The 18,874-nt window shown below is 39.3% G+C and overlaps 1 protein-coding gene across 1 annotated transcript; it reads right to left on the bottom strand.

Annotated features, from left to right (window-relative positions):
• Positions 1 to 4,899: 4,899 nt before the first annotated feature.
• On the bottom strand, positions 4,900 to 7,076 carry LOC108783094 (Escargot/snail protein homolog). Its single transcript, XM_018551556.1, has 3 exons — positions 6,950 to 7,076; positions 5,998 to 6,308; positions 4,900 to 5,961 (listed from the first exon to the last, which is right to left on the bottom strand). Exons 1-3 carry the CDS (start codon positions 7,074 to 7,076, stop codon positions 4,900 to 4,902), a joined length of 1,500 nt encoding a protein of 499 aa, XP_018407058.1.
• Positions 7,077 to 18,874: the final 11,798 nt, after the last annotated feature.

Raw genomic sequence — 18,874 nt, 5'->3', positions numbered from 1 at the left:
ACGATGAAAGACTCGCTCCTTGATCAGGTGTGCTGTACATCCTGAAGGAAACGATTAGTTTTATACGAGGTCAACTTATAGTTCTACAGCGATCGTGTCAAAGGTCGTGAGACCGTTACAGGTCGAATGATGCAAAAATATTTAGACTTTATGTTACATTTAGATAATAAACAAATATACGAAATAAATGCGATTAAAAAAAACAAAAAATAATAGTATTTTTATTAACTGTGTAAAATGCAGGGTATATATTGTAAAAGTTTCAAATCAAGACATTTTTATACTTTACACGTCAATAAATCCTGACAAATTGAAAATCCTTTAACCGGTAGATCTTTTTTTTATTAATCCGAACATAATTTTAGATGACCGAAATTATGGCTCTTACGACAGTGGACAGTTTTTGTCGACGATGGTCGGTCTCGAACCCCCTTCGCTTTGTGCCGAAAAATTCTCATAGCCGACGTCGCATTCTTGGCGCGGCCCAAACGACGCGACGTTGCGACCTTTTGTCACCGCGCGGTCGCTTTTCTCTCGCAAAAGTCTTTGCATAGCGCAAAGCCTCGGTGCCATATACAAACGAAGAATGGAACCTTTTACCCCAGCGTTTTATGTGTGTATATCCGTTCCGAGGCACCTGTTCGATCGGACCGGTCGCCATAAAAGCCCAGCGGCCAAGGTAGCGTTTGCTTCTACACTTTCTTGCTTGCGCGAGCGTTTTCTGCGTGAGTGTGTATACACAGTGCGGTCTGCGAGGGCCGGTACTCGAAAATGGCGCGTGCACCTGTCGTGCCGGGCGAAAGGACGTCGCTCAATGGGCCGTCATACATAATTATAGTCATAATGGCGACTAACTACACAACGAGACCACAAGTGTAAATCGTTTAGATTTGAATAACCGCGAGTACATCACGAGCTGCTTGCTATCCCATCATTATGACTATAATTCACCGTTAATCCTCTTTAAATATCCAGATTACTACATTAGAGGAACGGTGGAAGAAGATTTAACTTTGCTTTCACTGTAATAAACTATTGCTGTATTGCGTCAATTTTTACAGAAACGCATTATAATGGCTTTTATTTAATATAACTTTTCAGTGCCACATTTTGAGGTAAGGAATACAATGAACAGTAATGAATTATAAGAAATTACTCAAGGAAATGTAGCAAAATTTAAGAAATAGACCCTGTCCTCAAATGATAACTGAAGTAATTAAATAAAACACGTGTTGCTCACATGCATCGATGAATTTCACTCGTGAAACGTCGATTAAACGCATGTTTGCCGTCGACCCATATATTACCAATGCGACAATGTCAGGAGGGCAAGCGAGATCGCGGCACGATCTCGGGCACCCATATGGGCGAGTCGGTCGAACAAAAAGCTCGATTGGAACCACCGATTGAATCGGCGCGCGGCGCGTATGTTAAAGGCGCGTGGGATTTAATACACGGTGCAGGTAGCCCATTTAGCCCGGGCGAAATGAATTGAACGTCGCGTTTCCATCGCGCGTGTTTGCTCGCCATATGTTGTTTGCTCCGCTAAAAGAGCTTTGTGTTGGCGTTACACGCTCGTGAATGTATGAATGAACACAACACGCAACGGCAAAAGATACTCTCACGCGCGGTTGCAACACGGAACGGTCTCTCGATTCTTTATTGTGCGAAGAAATTGGATAACCTGCCGGATAATCCGCGAGTATTCACACTGACGCGAGTCAACGCGTGTTGATTAGCCTTCGTGAGATACTGAAGGCGAGCTCTGTCATAACCGGAAGACGCGATTAACACGTTGAATGCCGTGCGAATTGCGAAGCAACGTGGATTAACTTCGGTCTAACGCAACTAGTGTTATTATTATTATTATTATATATTGTAAAAAAAAAAGTTTTATTAAAGTATCCAAATATTTTTAGCTACAGATCTGAATTTTGTTAGATTATCAAAACAATTGTATAGAACGCTCAAGCTATAAATGTAAAAAAATTTTACTCATTATTTGGATGTACGATAAAATTATTTTCGAATCTGTATCTATCCAAATTTTTACTTCAGTAAAAAATGCTTTTCTCATAAATGTATATATATAATTGCAAAAAAGTACAGCTGTTGTAGGAATTATGAAATTTTTTTATTCTAACGATTTATCATATATTCTCGAATCTTTCTTAACGTATTCAATTTATTTGCAGTCTCGATTCGAAAAGCATTTCACATAAGCGCTCAGCAATCTGGAAGATTGATAAATCTCACTTCGATAAATCGATGAAAGGATCTGAAATTCCCTATTCGTCGCATGATTGATCTGGACCACCCAGACGGAGCTGTAAGCAATGTATAAACGGCGGCACTTGGAAGATATACAGCACACGAACTGTGCGGAAAGAACTCTTTTTACAATCGCGAACAATCGTTCTCGGCGGAACGCAATTGCGCAAACAACAATGAGTACTATTATGGGAATGTGTCGATGAATGCGATATAAGTATCGCCGTTTGTCGAAACTGCCGATAGATTTGTTCGTCGCACGCGTTGCGGCGATATTTTCTGTCACTTCCGTGCGTTATTACGTCCACGTGCAACAATGAAATATTTGATTTACCGTACGTCTCGAATTGGATCCAATCAATTCGTCTCGAACTGAGCACGAACACCGACAATTATTTTTATCGATGAGGCTCGTTTCACTCTCGAGTTCGCTAACGAGCGAATGATCGACACCCAATTGATTGCTCCAAGAGATTATTAGACTTATGTGAAAATGTTAAAAGATAAAATGTCTGATTATGCGAGTCTTCAAAATATCATTGTGACAGCGAGCCTCATCTTTTTATACGATCTAAATGTATACGCTGTAACGATGACGGATAATCAAAATTCGGCAGTTATGTAAAAGTCTTCGTATAACTAATGTCTTGTACAATACATGATCGTTAAAAAATTTGTAAAGTAAAATTTTATTCATGAGAATTTCTGAGGAAAACGGACACTGAATTATTATGCTAGAGAAAACATGAAGTGAAGAAAACAAAAGAGGGAAGGGGGATAAAGATTAATAGACTTTAGAAAAAGAATAAGGAGAGAAAATAACACATGATATAGAAAAAAAGAGGAAGTTTAAAATTTAAAATCCATGTAATTTATTTCGTATAAAATATCTCTATACATAGGCAATATCTGTATTTCATAGTAGAGTTTATTTTCTTTACAAAACTAGGAATAGTGGTACTCGTCTGAGCCATGCTGCTAATTACACGCATGATAAAAGGTAAAAGTATGCAACGATGGCTCATTCTAACATCTACCTCTCTTTTTCTCTCTCTCTCTCTCTCTATATATATATCTTTTTCAATAATCATAACGAGTCTTTTGTTCTTCTGCGTATAATACAATGACTAGTTTGTTTAAGAAACTTACGGTGAATTTGCGATATGCAAAATACAGAAAATGATAATGCGACATGTGAAGCCGAGATCTCATGCTTTTTCACGCGTTAAATTCTTCTTTTCGATCCGGTTGCCCAATGCAGGCAAATTATAATACTCGTATTGTGTGTATTTTACTCGCTAAGTTACCGTTAAGTTCTAAACTATGTACAATTCGCGTGTTAACGCGTGCGAGCGCGCGAATGATATTCCACGCGCACGTGGCGCCTTCGCGAATGGCACTTTGGTGCATCGCAGAGTGACAACTTTTGCAAAACTTTATTCCTCGAATTCACGTCGATCTTACTTGAAATGCATCCTATTGTCGAAAATATTTAATCTGATTAAATATTCTCATAAAGTTCCGCTTTTATTTCTCGTCTTTCTTTCCCACCAAACCTGCTTAGAATCATTGAGTAATTAATATAAATAAGTTTTGATCGAATCATGAATACAAATAATGCTCGGATGCGCTCGCACGTCGATAAAAGAAACGAAATATAAGTCAAAAATAAAAAAGAAAATGTGCAAATCGTCCTACTTCTCGATCTTTTCGTCTTATGTTCGCGTTTTATGTGCTCGAGTGCATTAGAACAAATGAAAAAAAATGGCATAAAACATTAAAAAATGGCACAGGAGTTTCACGGGACCGCATCACGCGGTAATCGAGCAGCTTTTTGTATTTGATATTTCTCACATGCTCGGAGCGACATGACCGATCTCTCGAAAGGACGAAATAATCTCTAAGTACTATTATATCGTACACATACAATGAGTCGCAAAACTATTTATCTCTTAATTACAGACCTCGAACGACTGATAATCTTTCTGAATAGCGTCTTCTATGGAACATATATTTGTACATTTATCATTTTCTGATAAAAATTCATAGAGTTTCTTCTACAAATAAAATTTCAAGTTAACTGAAATTCAGCAATTAAAAGAAAAAAATTTTGCATCAATGTATGTCGTACACTTGTACATCGATATTTACAGCGAAGGACAATAAACAAACAAAACCAACTCTCACGAAACTTTTCGAGATATCGTCTGACGAGTCAATTTCTTAATAATGCGCGTTCGATTTAATCGAGCAATATACTTAACGAATATGCAATTGTGAACTTTTTCATCATTATTATAAAGTCGAAATAATAAAATTTAATTTCTTTTGTCAAAATTAATTTAAAGTTAAAAAGAATTCTTTTCGTCAAATAAAAATGCAACTCTTCAGAGAATATTTTATAAATAAAAACTTTAAAGAGTTTCTCTATCATTAAAGATCACTTTCTTAGAAGGATACAGTCTGATGGCGAAAAGGATTAATCGATATTTCGCGAGCGAATCACCAAGATACCGGACTTCACTTACTCGATATTTGTACTGCATTCTAAGGCACTTTGAGACCGCGAAATATAAACGACATCCTGGGCGACATTTGCTCACAAAAACGCAAGAATATCGCGAAACTTTAGCAAGAATATCCGACTGACACCGGCACGCCGGGACAGCCGCCATCCTGATGCTTCGTAAGCAACGACATCCTGCTGAATGTCTTGCTACACCTGTCGCAGGAATACTTTTTGACATCGCTATGGGTCTGCAGGTGAGCCCTGAGGTTGCTCCTGTCGGCGAATGCGCGATTGCAGTGTTGACATCGAAATGGTTTCTCGCCGGTATGCGTCCGGATGTGACCCTGAAGCAACCATGGCCTGGAGAATGCCTTGCCACATGTATGGCACTTGCAGGGCAGCGTGTGCGTTCGGATGTGCATCTTCAGGGCGCCCAAACTGACGTATACCTTCTGGCAGAATTTGCACGAGAAAGACTTCTTCGCCTGGCCTTGAGCAGCCGCGCAATGAAACTGCTGGTGCTTCGACAAGCCGGAGAATGTCGAGTACGATTTGTTGCAGTCTGTGCATGGGTACCTGGACGACGTCGAGCTCGAGGAAGTATTGGCACTGGTACTCGGGCCGCCTTTCTCTATCTTCACGATCGTGCTGCTCCCAGCGGACGTGCTGCCAGCGGATGACCTGCCACTCTCACTGCTGGGCGAAGAGAGATCCTCCGGCGTAACGGGAGGCGGAGATCGTAGAGAACCAGAACCCACGGAACTCGTAGGCGACAAACCACAATGATCCGGGCTACTCCAGTGAGGATAGCTCCTGGCGATGGGTCGTTGGATCGTCGAGCACGTCAGTGCGCCGTGGGGCGGTGGCGAAACTGAGGAATGATGTTCCGGAGAGGAGTGCGGATACGCCGGTACCGGGTACGACGTATACAATTCCGCTCCAGGATAGCGATGATAGGTAGGAGGGGCGTACGGCAGATAATGCGACGGATACAGGGGACCCGTGCGAGTCCAGGCTGGCGTAGGATAATGAGCCAGCGGCTCTACCGGAGGGTTTAGATTCAACGGCTCCAGGGGTGCCTTGCTCGTCATAAAATGCAACGGAGTCGACGTCGCCGTCACACCCGCCGTCGGTGTCGTCGTGGAATTGTCATTATGCTGGATCACTTCGACTCGCGCTTTCTTCGCCATTGGATGATGGGTCGGCGCGATTCCCGCTGGCGGCGTGATAGTCTTGGTCGGATAGTGATGGTGATAGTGATGTAACTGGTGGACGTAGTGCATCGCGTGTTGAGTCGGCGACGACGGTTCTATCGTCAAAGGTGGAGATGTCTTAAAGATCGGAGGTGGCATCCTGCTGGACGCGCGATCCTGTGATTCTTGCTCTTGTTGCTGTTGTTGTTGCTGCTGCTGCTGCTGCTGTTGATGAGGACTATGATGACGATCCGCGGTTCTGCTGAGATCCTCGGGCTTCGTACTGAGGTTCTCAGGTTCAGGGATATCATCTACTCCGACATCAATTATTTCCTCTGCACAAACAAGAGATACACGTTCACATACGCATGATAAAGGATATCAAAATATAAAAAGAAATAAAATGAGTTTATAAATATTTTCATAATGTTTTAGTTTCAATGCCTTAACTTAAATATTTTCATAATGTTTTAGTTTCAATGCCTTAACTTAAAAAAAAAAAAAAAAATTTATGGTGTAAGTCACATATTTACTTCGTCATTGCTCAAGAAATATTCATCAGTATAAATTACAACTCGTGTTAATAAACTTCTCTTTACTCTTTTCTTCTTCAATATTTACATTTTACTTTTTTGTTTTCATGTTTTTTTGTGTTCATCACATATTTGTGTTGTGTGTGTTGCGTATAATATAATTATATGTATTTAACTATGTTAATTAAATACATAGATATTAATTTAGAATAACACTAGCAACTTGAAAATATATGTTTAAAGTTATATATTATCTATCCTTTCTCCGTTATTCTATATTCTCGTATCTACTTACACAATTAGTTTGATACATAAAAATAAATAAATCAAAAGCAATACATAAAGCAAATATATATGCTTAAGAACAAAAGAAGTAAATATGAAACGAATTTTGCATGAAAATAAAAAGATTTGTGGTGATAATAAAGAAATAATTTTGAAACCTTTAATCGCTTCGGGAACTTCTTCTTCATCCTCGGATGTGTAATAAAACGGCCGTTTCTTTAACGGACAATGACTGTAATTGTAATTCTTCTTCATGAAGCTGTGCGGCACCTCGTCGACAAGCATTTTGGCACTGTTTTGATATTGCGTAAAGGCACTTAAAACGTTTTTCTGATTTATTGACGCTATGCCACTGCAAAGACGCTTATAGCATCCTCACTCTTCCTTCTCCTCTCGTACGAATATCCGTCATTTAGAGTGTTAATCCAATAAACACAGCCTTGCCGAAATCTCGCAAGGCAATAATACGTGGTAATGTCACTGCACTGTTATTTCACACATATATAAGTCAAAAGCCTACTCCTTTTAAAAGAAGAAACGGCACTTCGATCTTCCTTCAAAGAGTAATAAGATTAATCTTCACCACACGCTCATCCGAATACAACTGACCGCGATTGGGAGACTCGGATAAGTGTTGACTCGCGTGTAACACGAAAGAGAAACGCAAGGAATGTTCTACAGGGAGTACGGCTCAGAACGTTACGGCTGCAAGCCGGTCTCTGACTGGCAGGGGGTTGAGTCAGGGCCTCTTATAACAGGTCGCCCCACCAACGAATTGCAGGTGGCCCGCACGTGCTGTCGAGCCAATACGGGCCCGCGGGCCCCTCGTTACTTGCCAATGGGGGACGGACGGTCGCGGGCCACCAGCCAATCGACCAGGGATATGTTCCACCAATTGTCCCCCACCGTTAGCAGACAACGGCGGGAGGTGCAGGATGTTCGTGAGTGCAACGCGATAGTTCGCTACGCTCTATACGTCGTCCTTCTTTCTCCATTCCTACCACCGTTTCTTTCTCTCTCTCCTTCTCTCTCACGCTACACGCTCCGCAAGTTCCGTGTGTGTACGTTGTGTTATTCTGTAGTAGGAGCAGATGCTGTGACCCCTCTTAGGAGACCCTCTCCTCGCGCACACACACATGTATCGGGGATTCGCGTTCGCGCGCGCGTATGGGTACATTAGACCCCCTCCGCGCGAGAGCTCGGCGACTCGCGTTTTTTATTCGAATTTCCATTCGGCCTACCTGAACTCCGTTCTTTCTCTCGCTCTTTGTGCGAGAGTGGTTGTCGCGTCGGCTGTTTTGTGTCCCCCTACCTGATATGTGCGTATTGCGTCTCGTGTGTGTATATGTACGTGCGAGCGCTGCAATCCACCTCTTGTTCCCCTTCTGAATTTCACCCCCCTCTACCGCGTCGACCCACGTTGCCAGCCCGAACGTGTAACGGTCGTGTCGCGTGCCACAGCATCGCCCACGCGCGCTGAGAACCTACACACGCGCGTGCGTCTCTCTGAGCGTGTGCACTGGGGCACGCGTACTCGCGCGAGCACCCTGTCCCCCCATATACGCGAGCGGCAGATTCACGTTAGATTGCCTGCCATTTTTGCGCGAAAGGAAAAGCACGCGGCGTTCCGTTTGAGAGTCGGTCACGTGGTCGGCACGCACAAAAAGATCGGTAACGTTCTTCGACCACGTTTTTCTATTTGTCCTTCGACGTAGGTAAAAACTTTCCTACGTCGATTTACTTTCTTTTTTCTACCTTTATAATTTGTACAAAAATAAGATAAGATCAATAGATGTGTTTTCTATACATTTCTTGTTAAAATTTTCTATACATTTCTTGTTATAGGTATCGTCATCAATGTATACATGACTGTTTTCTAATACTTCATAAAAAAAGTAAAAAGCAATGTGTTTAGTTTTTTCGATGAAAACAAAGAGGATATCATCTACAAATTTCAGTATTTACGAGAGTTTTTATAATCGTCAAATACTTTAGATGCATTTATTTCAGATAAAATCATAGATCATTATTATAGGCAAAGATTATCATCAGTGAAACGAAATCATTCGTATCAACCGATTATAATAATCGAGACAAGAGATCGGTATGGTCTCCACGCATCGGCTAGGAAACGAAAGCGAAGCAATTTTTGACACAGGACCTTTGTACTTGTCGTCATAAACAGTTCATTCGCATAAAGCTGTATTCTTTTGCTATGTTCGCTAAGCGTGCGCGCGACCAATCATTTTCTCGTATTATTTCGTAATGAAGGAGAAACACTGTATACGCAGAGACGAAAGCGAGAGAGGAAAAGGCGGAGACGGCGGCGTCGTGTACGTGCACCCTGACAGAATTTCATGATAAAATCTCGGTAACCGATACGCTACGAGCGCGCGTGTTATTAACCGTTTGTCTCGACAGGAGAAACGTCCTCGCTACCGTCGATATATATTTACACTCGCTTCGCTTTGCATTACAATATCAATATTACACGCAATTGCCACGCGCGACGCATTTCACTTCGCTTAACGGCACATTCCAAATGCGGCACGCGCACAGTGCGTTGAACTTGAAACGATTCTGCATCCAACTCTATGCATTGATAATAACAACGGCGGTTATGGCATATTGCGATTCTATTGCCGTGTAAAAAATGTATAGATTGAAGTCGAAATTCGAAAAATATTATTTCATGAAATATAACGCCCGTTTCTACCAATATAGATTGATTTTAATTAATCTCGGTTTAACATCCTCTCTTTATTTTTCTCTTATTCTACAAATTCAGAAAGGATACAAAGCAAATTAAACAAAAAATTTGTTTTTTTTATTCTTACAATCTCTAAATTGGTGCACACGGTATAGAGAGTGCAGGAATAAAGAACAGATCTCAAGATTAAAGTTAATATTATTATCTAACGGTTTCCTAAATTTTGAATATACAAGACGTACGGAAAGTTTCCAGAATGAATATATCTATCGTAATCTTAAAAAACTATGTGATTAATCTTTCAAAACTTTTATTCCATTAATTACGTGTAAATTAATCAAACACTCACTATTTACAGAGTCATGTCGTCATCAGGCGCGCCCGACGTATTGACTGAAACGATCCAGTCTGCTGTTGTACGCACTGTAAATTTATACGATCGTTAGTCAAGACAGAATTCGATTTGCCTGCCGATAAGCGAGACAGCCACGATCCTGAAGGAACTATTTGCTAGCGATAGAACAGCGCGAATCACTCGTTGTTGTCTCCTTACCTGCTGCCACGCTTATCTCATCGACACCCACAAACACAACGTCAAGTACAAATACATACATCGAGTGCGTGCCGATGCACCGCCGATCAAAGGGAGCGAGTGCAATAAATGCGCACGCTCGGTGCACTGACTTCGACCTCGGGCGGATCGTGATCCCAGTTAATTTCAAGACCATATCGTGCCATTCAGTACCTTTCGCTTATATCATGAAAATAAGAAACGGTAATTTCTACGATTTAATTAAACTCTCGCCTCAGATTAATAATTGCCTGTCACAATTCATTAAGAAAGATTTACAGCTTTGAATGAAGTTATATCCTCAAGTGATATTTAATTTATTATTACAAGATCCAATGAAAATATAACACCTATACGTCTAAAGTACATTTCTCTCACTCTGTTCCTTGACCTGTGATCCCGAGGACAGATGAGTTTAATTTACAATCTGCGGCCGTCCTACCGTCACGGCCTACCTGCCGTTTCCGATGCATCGCATTAAATTAAAAGCCACAATCTTCTCTCTTGTTGTCACGCAAATATACACGAAGGGGTCGATCGACGTTTTCTTCTCATGGCGGTTTACGAGGAAACGCGCACCCTACGGGGGTTACCTCCATCTCAACACATCTCGAAAATTCAAAACAGAAAGAGAGAATGAGAGAAAGAGAGATAACCGAGAATGAATCGTGCACCGGTCGTCGACGAATCATCTACCTGCACATAAAGACGCCCTTCCACGCGGTTATCTGTCTCTCAGCGGACAACCCTTTCTCGTCGTTCTAGATCAGCGAGAGTAAGAAGGAAAAAAAGCAAGAGAGGATCGAGAGAACCTGCATTTTATCCGGTTATTCCGGTAGCTACCGGCGGCGGTTCCGGCAAAGAATTCCGCTTCTTTCTTCCTACCTTCGTTACGTGGCGGATAAATTATACGGAATACTAGGCGCGCTAAGTTACCCCGCTTTTGTTTGTCGACGTAGTATGTCTTGTGCGTGTGAATCCCAACGAGAGAACAACCCGGCGCCCTTCACGCCGATACCACGGGTAATCGCGCGTTCGCGCAGGTTGCTGCGAAAAGATTCTTTATGCGCGCGTAGATAGAAGCAGGTCCCATTGGCGTTCGTCGGTTATGTTGTTGCGCCGCAATGGCGAACCATTTCCGCCCTACTACGAAAAAAAATTACAAATACAGTGATGGAAAGGCAGGTTGAGATCGGTAGCAGCGGATTTTATTAATCACTTTAATACGGTATAATTGCTTTTTTATACTTATAGAAAAAAAGTCCAATTATTCGCAACCACAAATGTTATACTGTTACAAAGTGTTTTTTTTTTCAATATTTATTAACTATAAAAGAATTTGACTATGATGACGAAACACACATTTCTCTATGAGATATATCTAATAAAAAATATAATAGAGTTCATTTACTGGAATAAAATTTGATTTCGTTGTATTTACATAAAGATTTATTTCAGTGAAATAAATATTATATCTCATAAATGAACTTTTAATTTCTTTTTCTCAGTGTAAATATATTTTGTTTACGTAAGTAGTTTTTCTTGACTTTCAACCATTTTGCGAGACTAAGAGATTTGCGATGTCGATCCAAAACGCCAATCTTTTACCGCCTTCTTCCGTTTGTAATGTAATATACAATCGATCAGTAGGATAACCGCAATTGTGAGCGAAATTTGTAGGGGAGAATTAACGCTCGCTTTGAAAATAGATACATCTCAGCCAAGTGTATACTTATAGACGACCGTTTATGGTCGGTTCCTCGTACGATTCTTGTTTTCCCGCTCAAAGTGGTAAATTACACGTTACAGCCGAGGAAATGAAAGGTGTGACTCTTCGACCCTTGGCGAGATACCCGATGCACGACGTTACGATTCCCCGGAACTCTTAACCAGTTCACGCGCGCATGCTGTTAACCCGTTGCGATCCGGGCCCGTTCGAATAAATCTGTATAATTATTACGACGCGCACAGAGAACTTACATGTGTGTACCGGGTGGCCGCCCCACTGGAAGGTAGCCCCATCGGAAGGAAGCTGGTTTATTTTTTTGTTGTGCCGCCTCGAGGGGCGCCCCATCGCCTCACCTTTGAAACACCTGGCTATTACCGCTGGAACACTTTATACATGTGTGTGCGCCACCATATGCGACCGGCCCCACCGAGACTAGCTACGTAGACCCATTTTCGGGGCCCGTGGATCCCCACACGTGTGCCAGGTATCCTCGGAAAGGGGGAGGGAGGGAGGGAGGGAGGAATCGAAGGGGCTTTGTACCTCTTCTCACATTCGAAGCTGGTACTCAACTGGTCGCCTCGATAGTTAAATTTTCCAACTTCGAGAAATTTTCCACTTCTTAAATAAAATCACTTTATATTGAACTCATGTTCCATTCTAATCTGCTCAACTTAAACATGTAACAACTATTTGACGCGATATTACTTCAAATTCCTATTGTTTTTTTTAATTATGACACTTCAGAATTTTTGAATGAGGAAATATTAAAATTTAAACAATACGTATAACAAAAATATAATTAATGTTCTTATAATAAAATAGTTAAATATTCATGGATTTTGTCTTAATCATCAAAACTCAAAAAATCTCAAACTCTTTGAAGAAGAGAAAGACTCTATTAATTAGAATATCAAAATTCTGAAAATGCAATTCCCATTTTACAGCACAATAAATATAATAAAGAAATCATGATGTAATTTTAAGCACATTATACGACGAAGCTTTTTAAACAGTCTATAAGGCGAGGTTTTGCTAGCCTTTTACCTTTGATCTCGTTCTATTCATCGCAGAAATGGACACCACCGCGACACAGGTGCACACTTCTCGAAGTATCAAAAGTTCGGGATTGGCGTTCAAAGCGGAACAATTCAGAAAATAAGACCATTACACAACGGGGTGCATCGAGGTGCATCGACGCATTGAGAACTGCATATCAGCGGACAAACGAAATTGTATGCGAATGGGTTGGTTTCGTTCGAGCATTAAACCTTTTGCAATCTTTATTACAATTCTATTATCATGATTTTATAGGATAAACCATAAAGACACTTACGACTTTATATAACTTGAATAAATTATTTTTTTTTTTTAAGATAAATATAAAAGAATATTTTATAATTAAAAAATATTAACAGTATGACAGTATCATTAATAAATCATTTTTGGAATTCTACAATATTATATAATTCGATCAATACAGTAAAAATATATACAGACCGAGTTCCAAACTAAAATATTATAATACCGAAATATTTACAAAAAGTAGGAAAATAAATTACAAAAAATTTCTTATAAAAGTTGACAGAAAATTAAAACACGAAAAAATACATTAGATATTGGAGATAGTTAAGAAGACTTCGTAAAAACTCACTTATAACAACAATTTATTCAAATATATTCTTTGTATTTTCTAAAATAATAAAAAAATATCTATAGTATTATAAATCACAAGATGCAAAGTTTATGACTATACATACCAAACAATAAAAAGCGCAAAAAAATGCTTAGAAAAACTCAGAAAGAATAGAAAAGAATTTCTACCACACGAATTCTGGTAGGAATTTTCTCAGATAGTTTGTTTCGTTACATAAGTAGTCAAATAAGATATAAACAGAAGAAACGTATCAATACGTATAAAAACGTGATTTAAAAAAAATATAAGAGGCATAATATTACGAGACTTAACATTTTTGCACGCACACGACATAAAGATGCAAATGCTTTATCGTTGAAATTGAATATACAATCGTATTCTTACAAAAAATGTCTTGTTTAAGAGATAGAATTTCATTAAGTATAGCCTTTCTTGTTGTAATAGTCTCGCGGTTACTCGCACGAAAACATCTGAATGCACCGCAGGTTAATCAACTGCGGAATTCGATATTGTTACAGCCGAGCTGATAATGCCTCCTCAGATTCCAAAAATCCACTTACGTGCATCTTAGGTGAATGCACTTTCCCTCTCAATCCCTTGACGAGTCAGTGTCGCCCAATTCGCGGATTCGCTCTTATTTACAAAGATCATCACCGAGACGTGATCGCTATGGCTGATCGAGAACCACGGGCGCTCACAATGACGGACGTATTTCGTCGATCGTGAATGAGGAACGGTGCGCCTGAGTTTTTCCTCTTATTTTCTTTCTTTCCTTTACAGTGAATAACCGCCACAACGCGTAAGGCCCTCTTCATTGTGCAACGATCTCAAAGAATCACTCGCCTTAAGTCCGTTCGTTCGGTCAAAGGTTCCGTACGTTGCCCTTTGAATCATAGGCTCAGGAACCTGCTGATGTAATTTTCTCTCGAATTCACTATCTTACCACATTTATGTCATCAAATATTATTTTAACAGATTACATACGGCTACATGATATATGTATATGTATATTATATCTTATCTTATTTCAAATTCTCAAAACACGACAAATTATTAATATGACAAAAATGCAATGAAAATATATGTATAAAAACATACATATTTTCATTGCATTTTTGCCATATTAATATATAATGTGTATCATGTTTTGAGAATTTGTAAAACGATTGTGTGTACGATATCTGTACCTTCAAATAAGTCTGTCGCACGACGCGACGTACCGTTATTCGTTTGCAACAAGGTATCAGCATAATTCGTCAATTACAACGCTGCCAGCGGGCCAAAATTCACACGACAGTCTCAAGGGAACTCGTTTAACGTAACCTGCCGCCACGACAGTTCGATGTGTGCAATAAAGCACCCTTGGTAACAGAACGCGTTTTCACTGATAAAAAATATCGATTTTTCACGTCTTCGTGCGAGTCGAAACTTGTTCAGCTTCGACCCAAGCGCATTCACCTGCATTCTTCATCGAGGAAAAATCGACGTTTCAAAGGATCCGGGGACGAAGCTCCGGTGCAACGTACGCGAATGTACCGGAGCGGACAGCATCTGTCCTGGATTCAGGACAGCTGATCCGGTGGGACGCGTGGCAACGTTACCGTTTTCGAAAAATTAACGCGTGTGGGGACCTCTTGGTCCCCGGGATAAAGTTCCGGTATAACGTCTCCTCTATTATTAGCTTAATAAATAAAACGGTTTCGAACTTACGCGACTGGTATTTTCCATACATTACAATTTCAAGTTTATAAAATGTAGATATTATGTTGAACACATTTACTATGAATTTTCCTCATAACTTAAATATAATACATATTAATAACCATAGTTTTATAAAAATAATAAAATTATTTAAACAATGCTGATACTTGGATATAATTTTATATTTTACGAATATCTTATTTTAAACAAAGTTCTATTAATTTTTTTGGGCATAAGTTATTTAAATCTGTTTGCTAATATAATTTGTAATATCCTTTTTGTAATAGAATTAATATAGTTAAATAAAAAATTATGAGAGTCTAGCACGAATGTTATTGTATGTAATAAAACAAAACAATTTAATTGTAAACGTTTCGACCTTTTAACGATGATTCTCTTCAGTGTGTCTATACATAAATTCCTTATTTTGCTGAGTATCATAATTGCGTCTTATTTTTTAACATTTACAACAATCATCCTTAAAGTCGAAACGTTTGTAATCAAATTGTTTTGTGTCATTACATACAATAACAGATAAATTATTAGCGCTGTCAGCTTCCTAGGCTCTCATTTAGTCCTTAATTTATTTATGTTAATTTTTATTATTCTGTTAGAATCGTTGCATACAAACTTTTGTAGTACTTTTAACTTAATATATTTGTAAGCAGCAAACTTTCCATGTTTGTGAAGAATGTGTTATAAATGAAGACACAAAACACGCGACTAACATCGAACCACAGATTGTTAGGCGGAATGTCTGTCAATCCAAGAAGATAAGGATACCGCAGATCACATTTCTGGGGATGTAGCATATGGTCAGTTTGCCAGACGATTTTCCTACAGCGGAATGACGCGTGCCCATCAGGGGTGCGTTCTTAGGGGCGAGCAGGTGATCGAATATGGACCAGATGACCGAAAACTTTGCTAAATTCTACCTTCGTAAAACTCTATCATGCCTCCATCTTGCCTCTCTATAGGAGGACTCTACAGTATTAACGACTTTGTCTGAAACAACGGTTTTCATCCTTCCATGAAAACCTTTAAAACAATTCAAGATAAAATTGTGATATTTATACACAATAAATATTTATATAGAAATATAATAAATACTTATATTTATATATATTTGTTGTTTATTTTTATTTGTAGCAAAATTTATTTCAAATATTACAGTATTATATAGAATATTATTTAAAATAAAACAAATTATGAAAAAATATGCTCAATATTATTTAAACGATAACTCTTCTCTCTCATGCAGTTTTATTTTCCTGTCTAATCCTAAAGATGATTATTATTTCTTAAACATTTCGAACGCACGCAAGAAAAGACAGATGAATATTTGAAATTATGTCCCGTTTGAATGACGCACTTTCCTGCATCAATCATCGCGACAAAAATCGTTTGGGTCATAAAAAGAGCAAGCTGGAGAACTGACATTGAAACGAGTCAATTTCTGCAGTTGATAGCGTATCTCTCGTCAACCAGGAAGTATCTCTCAGCCGGATTCTCGAGCCAGTCTTCATGGCTGACGTTCCGCCTTCGGCAGCGCGTTTACAAAATATTCCGGCGCTATAATGACATCATGGTACACGTCCCGGGATGTAAGAGCGTGCGAACGCGATAGCATCTCGCCAGGACCACTGAACAAGGTGCCCTTATCTGATCGGCCATTAGGGTGAGACACTAACCACGGTTGATACATCAAAACACGCCTGACTTTTATTTTCGGGATGCGCCCTCGTTTCCCCGTACGTGTCCGCGTCATTACCGTCCAGCATCTTCGATGGACTAGTTTTCGTCCGTTTGACAGGACCTCACGCGTTACCGAGCTTTATCTGATGCGACGTATACTGAGGACTCCTGCGCGAGCACCTTTACTTGCCGCAACACCAAAACCAAATTCGAGCGACTCTTTCCTCACAAAATTGGTACTTATTTTCTCACATTAAACTTTAATTTACTTTTATACAATATATTGTTACATATTGTATAATCAAGTTGTGATATGTTATGTATTATATAATAGAATATCTATTATAATATATACAGTTTGTTTAAATCTATAAACACACGTGATGTATCTTTATCAAAATGTGTGTGTGATAATACTTATTTTTTTAAAATCAATAAGACAAATAAATAATAAATATAATAGATAAAACAAATAAATAAAAAATGATTTAGAAAGTCAAAATTGCAATTAAAATTAAGAACTGATGACATAAAAAAATTAAGGAAAAAAGCATGTTAAAAAACGAGATGTGTTTAGTTTCAATTAACTAAACTGTTTTATATCTGTGACAACAACTGTCACTCAAAAGAAGATTCGCGAACGAGTACCTTCCTTTCTCTCGAGTAAGCATATTGAAAGTGATGATCACCGCTTGCGGTCATCAGTCTGTAAACACGTAATGATAAATTAAATCATCCGGTTCATCGTTCTCTTCTCTGTCTTTGATGAATATTTCTCTCTTTCATTCTTTGTCTTTGATTTTTCCGTAATAAACGATGATGAAATTATACGAATTAATTGGAAATAAATTTATATCAAAAATATGTATATATTATATAATATATTGTCATACAAATCTTAAAAAATATATATACATGTATTTAATATACGAATTTAATGCCGTTTTATCTTACTCATTACAAAGAAATTTTAGTCAGTTAAAGTCGTGTAATATATGTGAGACATTGCCTGTATACCCACATGTGTCATAATTTTTCTTATTTGAATACCCTATAATTATTTCAATATTATTATTAATTTCAATATTATTATAATTGATCTGTATATTTTATAATAATATTCAAGAATAACAATTTCACAGCATAGCAATGAAATTTTTCTTACAAATTACGTAAAATGCCGTCTATCTGCAATATATAAAAATCAACACACTTTGCTCACAATTCTTGCCATTCTTTCGTGCTACTGATAAGCATCGGCCGGCATAATCGATGATCGAGTCAGCGACAGAGCGGTATGCAGGGAGGTGCCCTAGACTGCAGGTCCCTCGGCATTCTCCGTGGCCAATGCTCGCTTAATTAAATTAATTTCAATTGGACCCCCGTACCGAGAGAGCCCCGATACACTTTCACCCGCGTAGTTGCGACAGCACGAACGGTCGTTACAGCACCAACGTTCACTATCTCGATCTGATACAGGTACGGCACGCTCTTGATAACAATGTCGGAGACGCCTCGGGCATTCGTGGGTGCCCGCTTAAGAAGTTGCACGCTTACCGTAACATAATCGTGCCGGCCGTCCGCCGTCTGTTACGCGTCGCGCCTCGAAATTTCAACGATTTATCCGACAGGAACTGGAACGCAACTAACGCGTTAACCGTTAGCCCAATGCCGCGGGATCCTTCGTCATATTTTTCGACACGGTTACTCCGGATTGGATACAGAAAGAACAGTCGTATGCTTTTAGCACCGACCGAACGTCCCACTTGATCCCGGCCCTCGTTGCGCAACGAAATTTTTTTAACGAGAAAATATTCTTTAATACCTCATAAATCTCTATAATCTAGGCGTTAGTTTGTCGAACGAGGTAACTCTTTAATTTTTGTGGTCTCGTGGCACGCAGTCGTCCCACGAGTGCTTTACCCTCCGAAAAGAAAAAAAAAATGTATCTCCCCCGTGTATAGGGTTGAACGACCGTGTGTGCTTCAGCTCTTCGTGTTAGCACGCGGGCAGCAGAGCTTAC

The sequence above is a fragment of the Cyphomyrmex costatus genome, unplaced genomic scaffold, assembly GCF_001594065.2.
Source record: "Cyphomyrmex costatus isolate MS0001 unplaced genomic scaffold, Ccosl1.0 scaffold141, whole genome shotgun sequence".
In the NCBI taxonomy this organism is placed as follows: domain Eukaryota; kingdom Metazoa; phylum Arthropoda; class Insecta; order Hymenoptera; family Formicidae; genus Cyphomyrmex; species Cyphomyrmex costatus.
The sequence above is the reverse complement of the archived record's forward strand: the minus strand, read 5'-3'. Positions and strand labels throughout refer to the sequence as shown.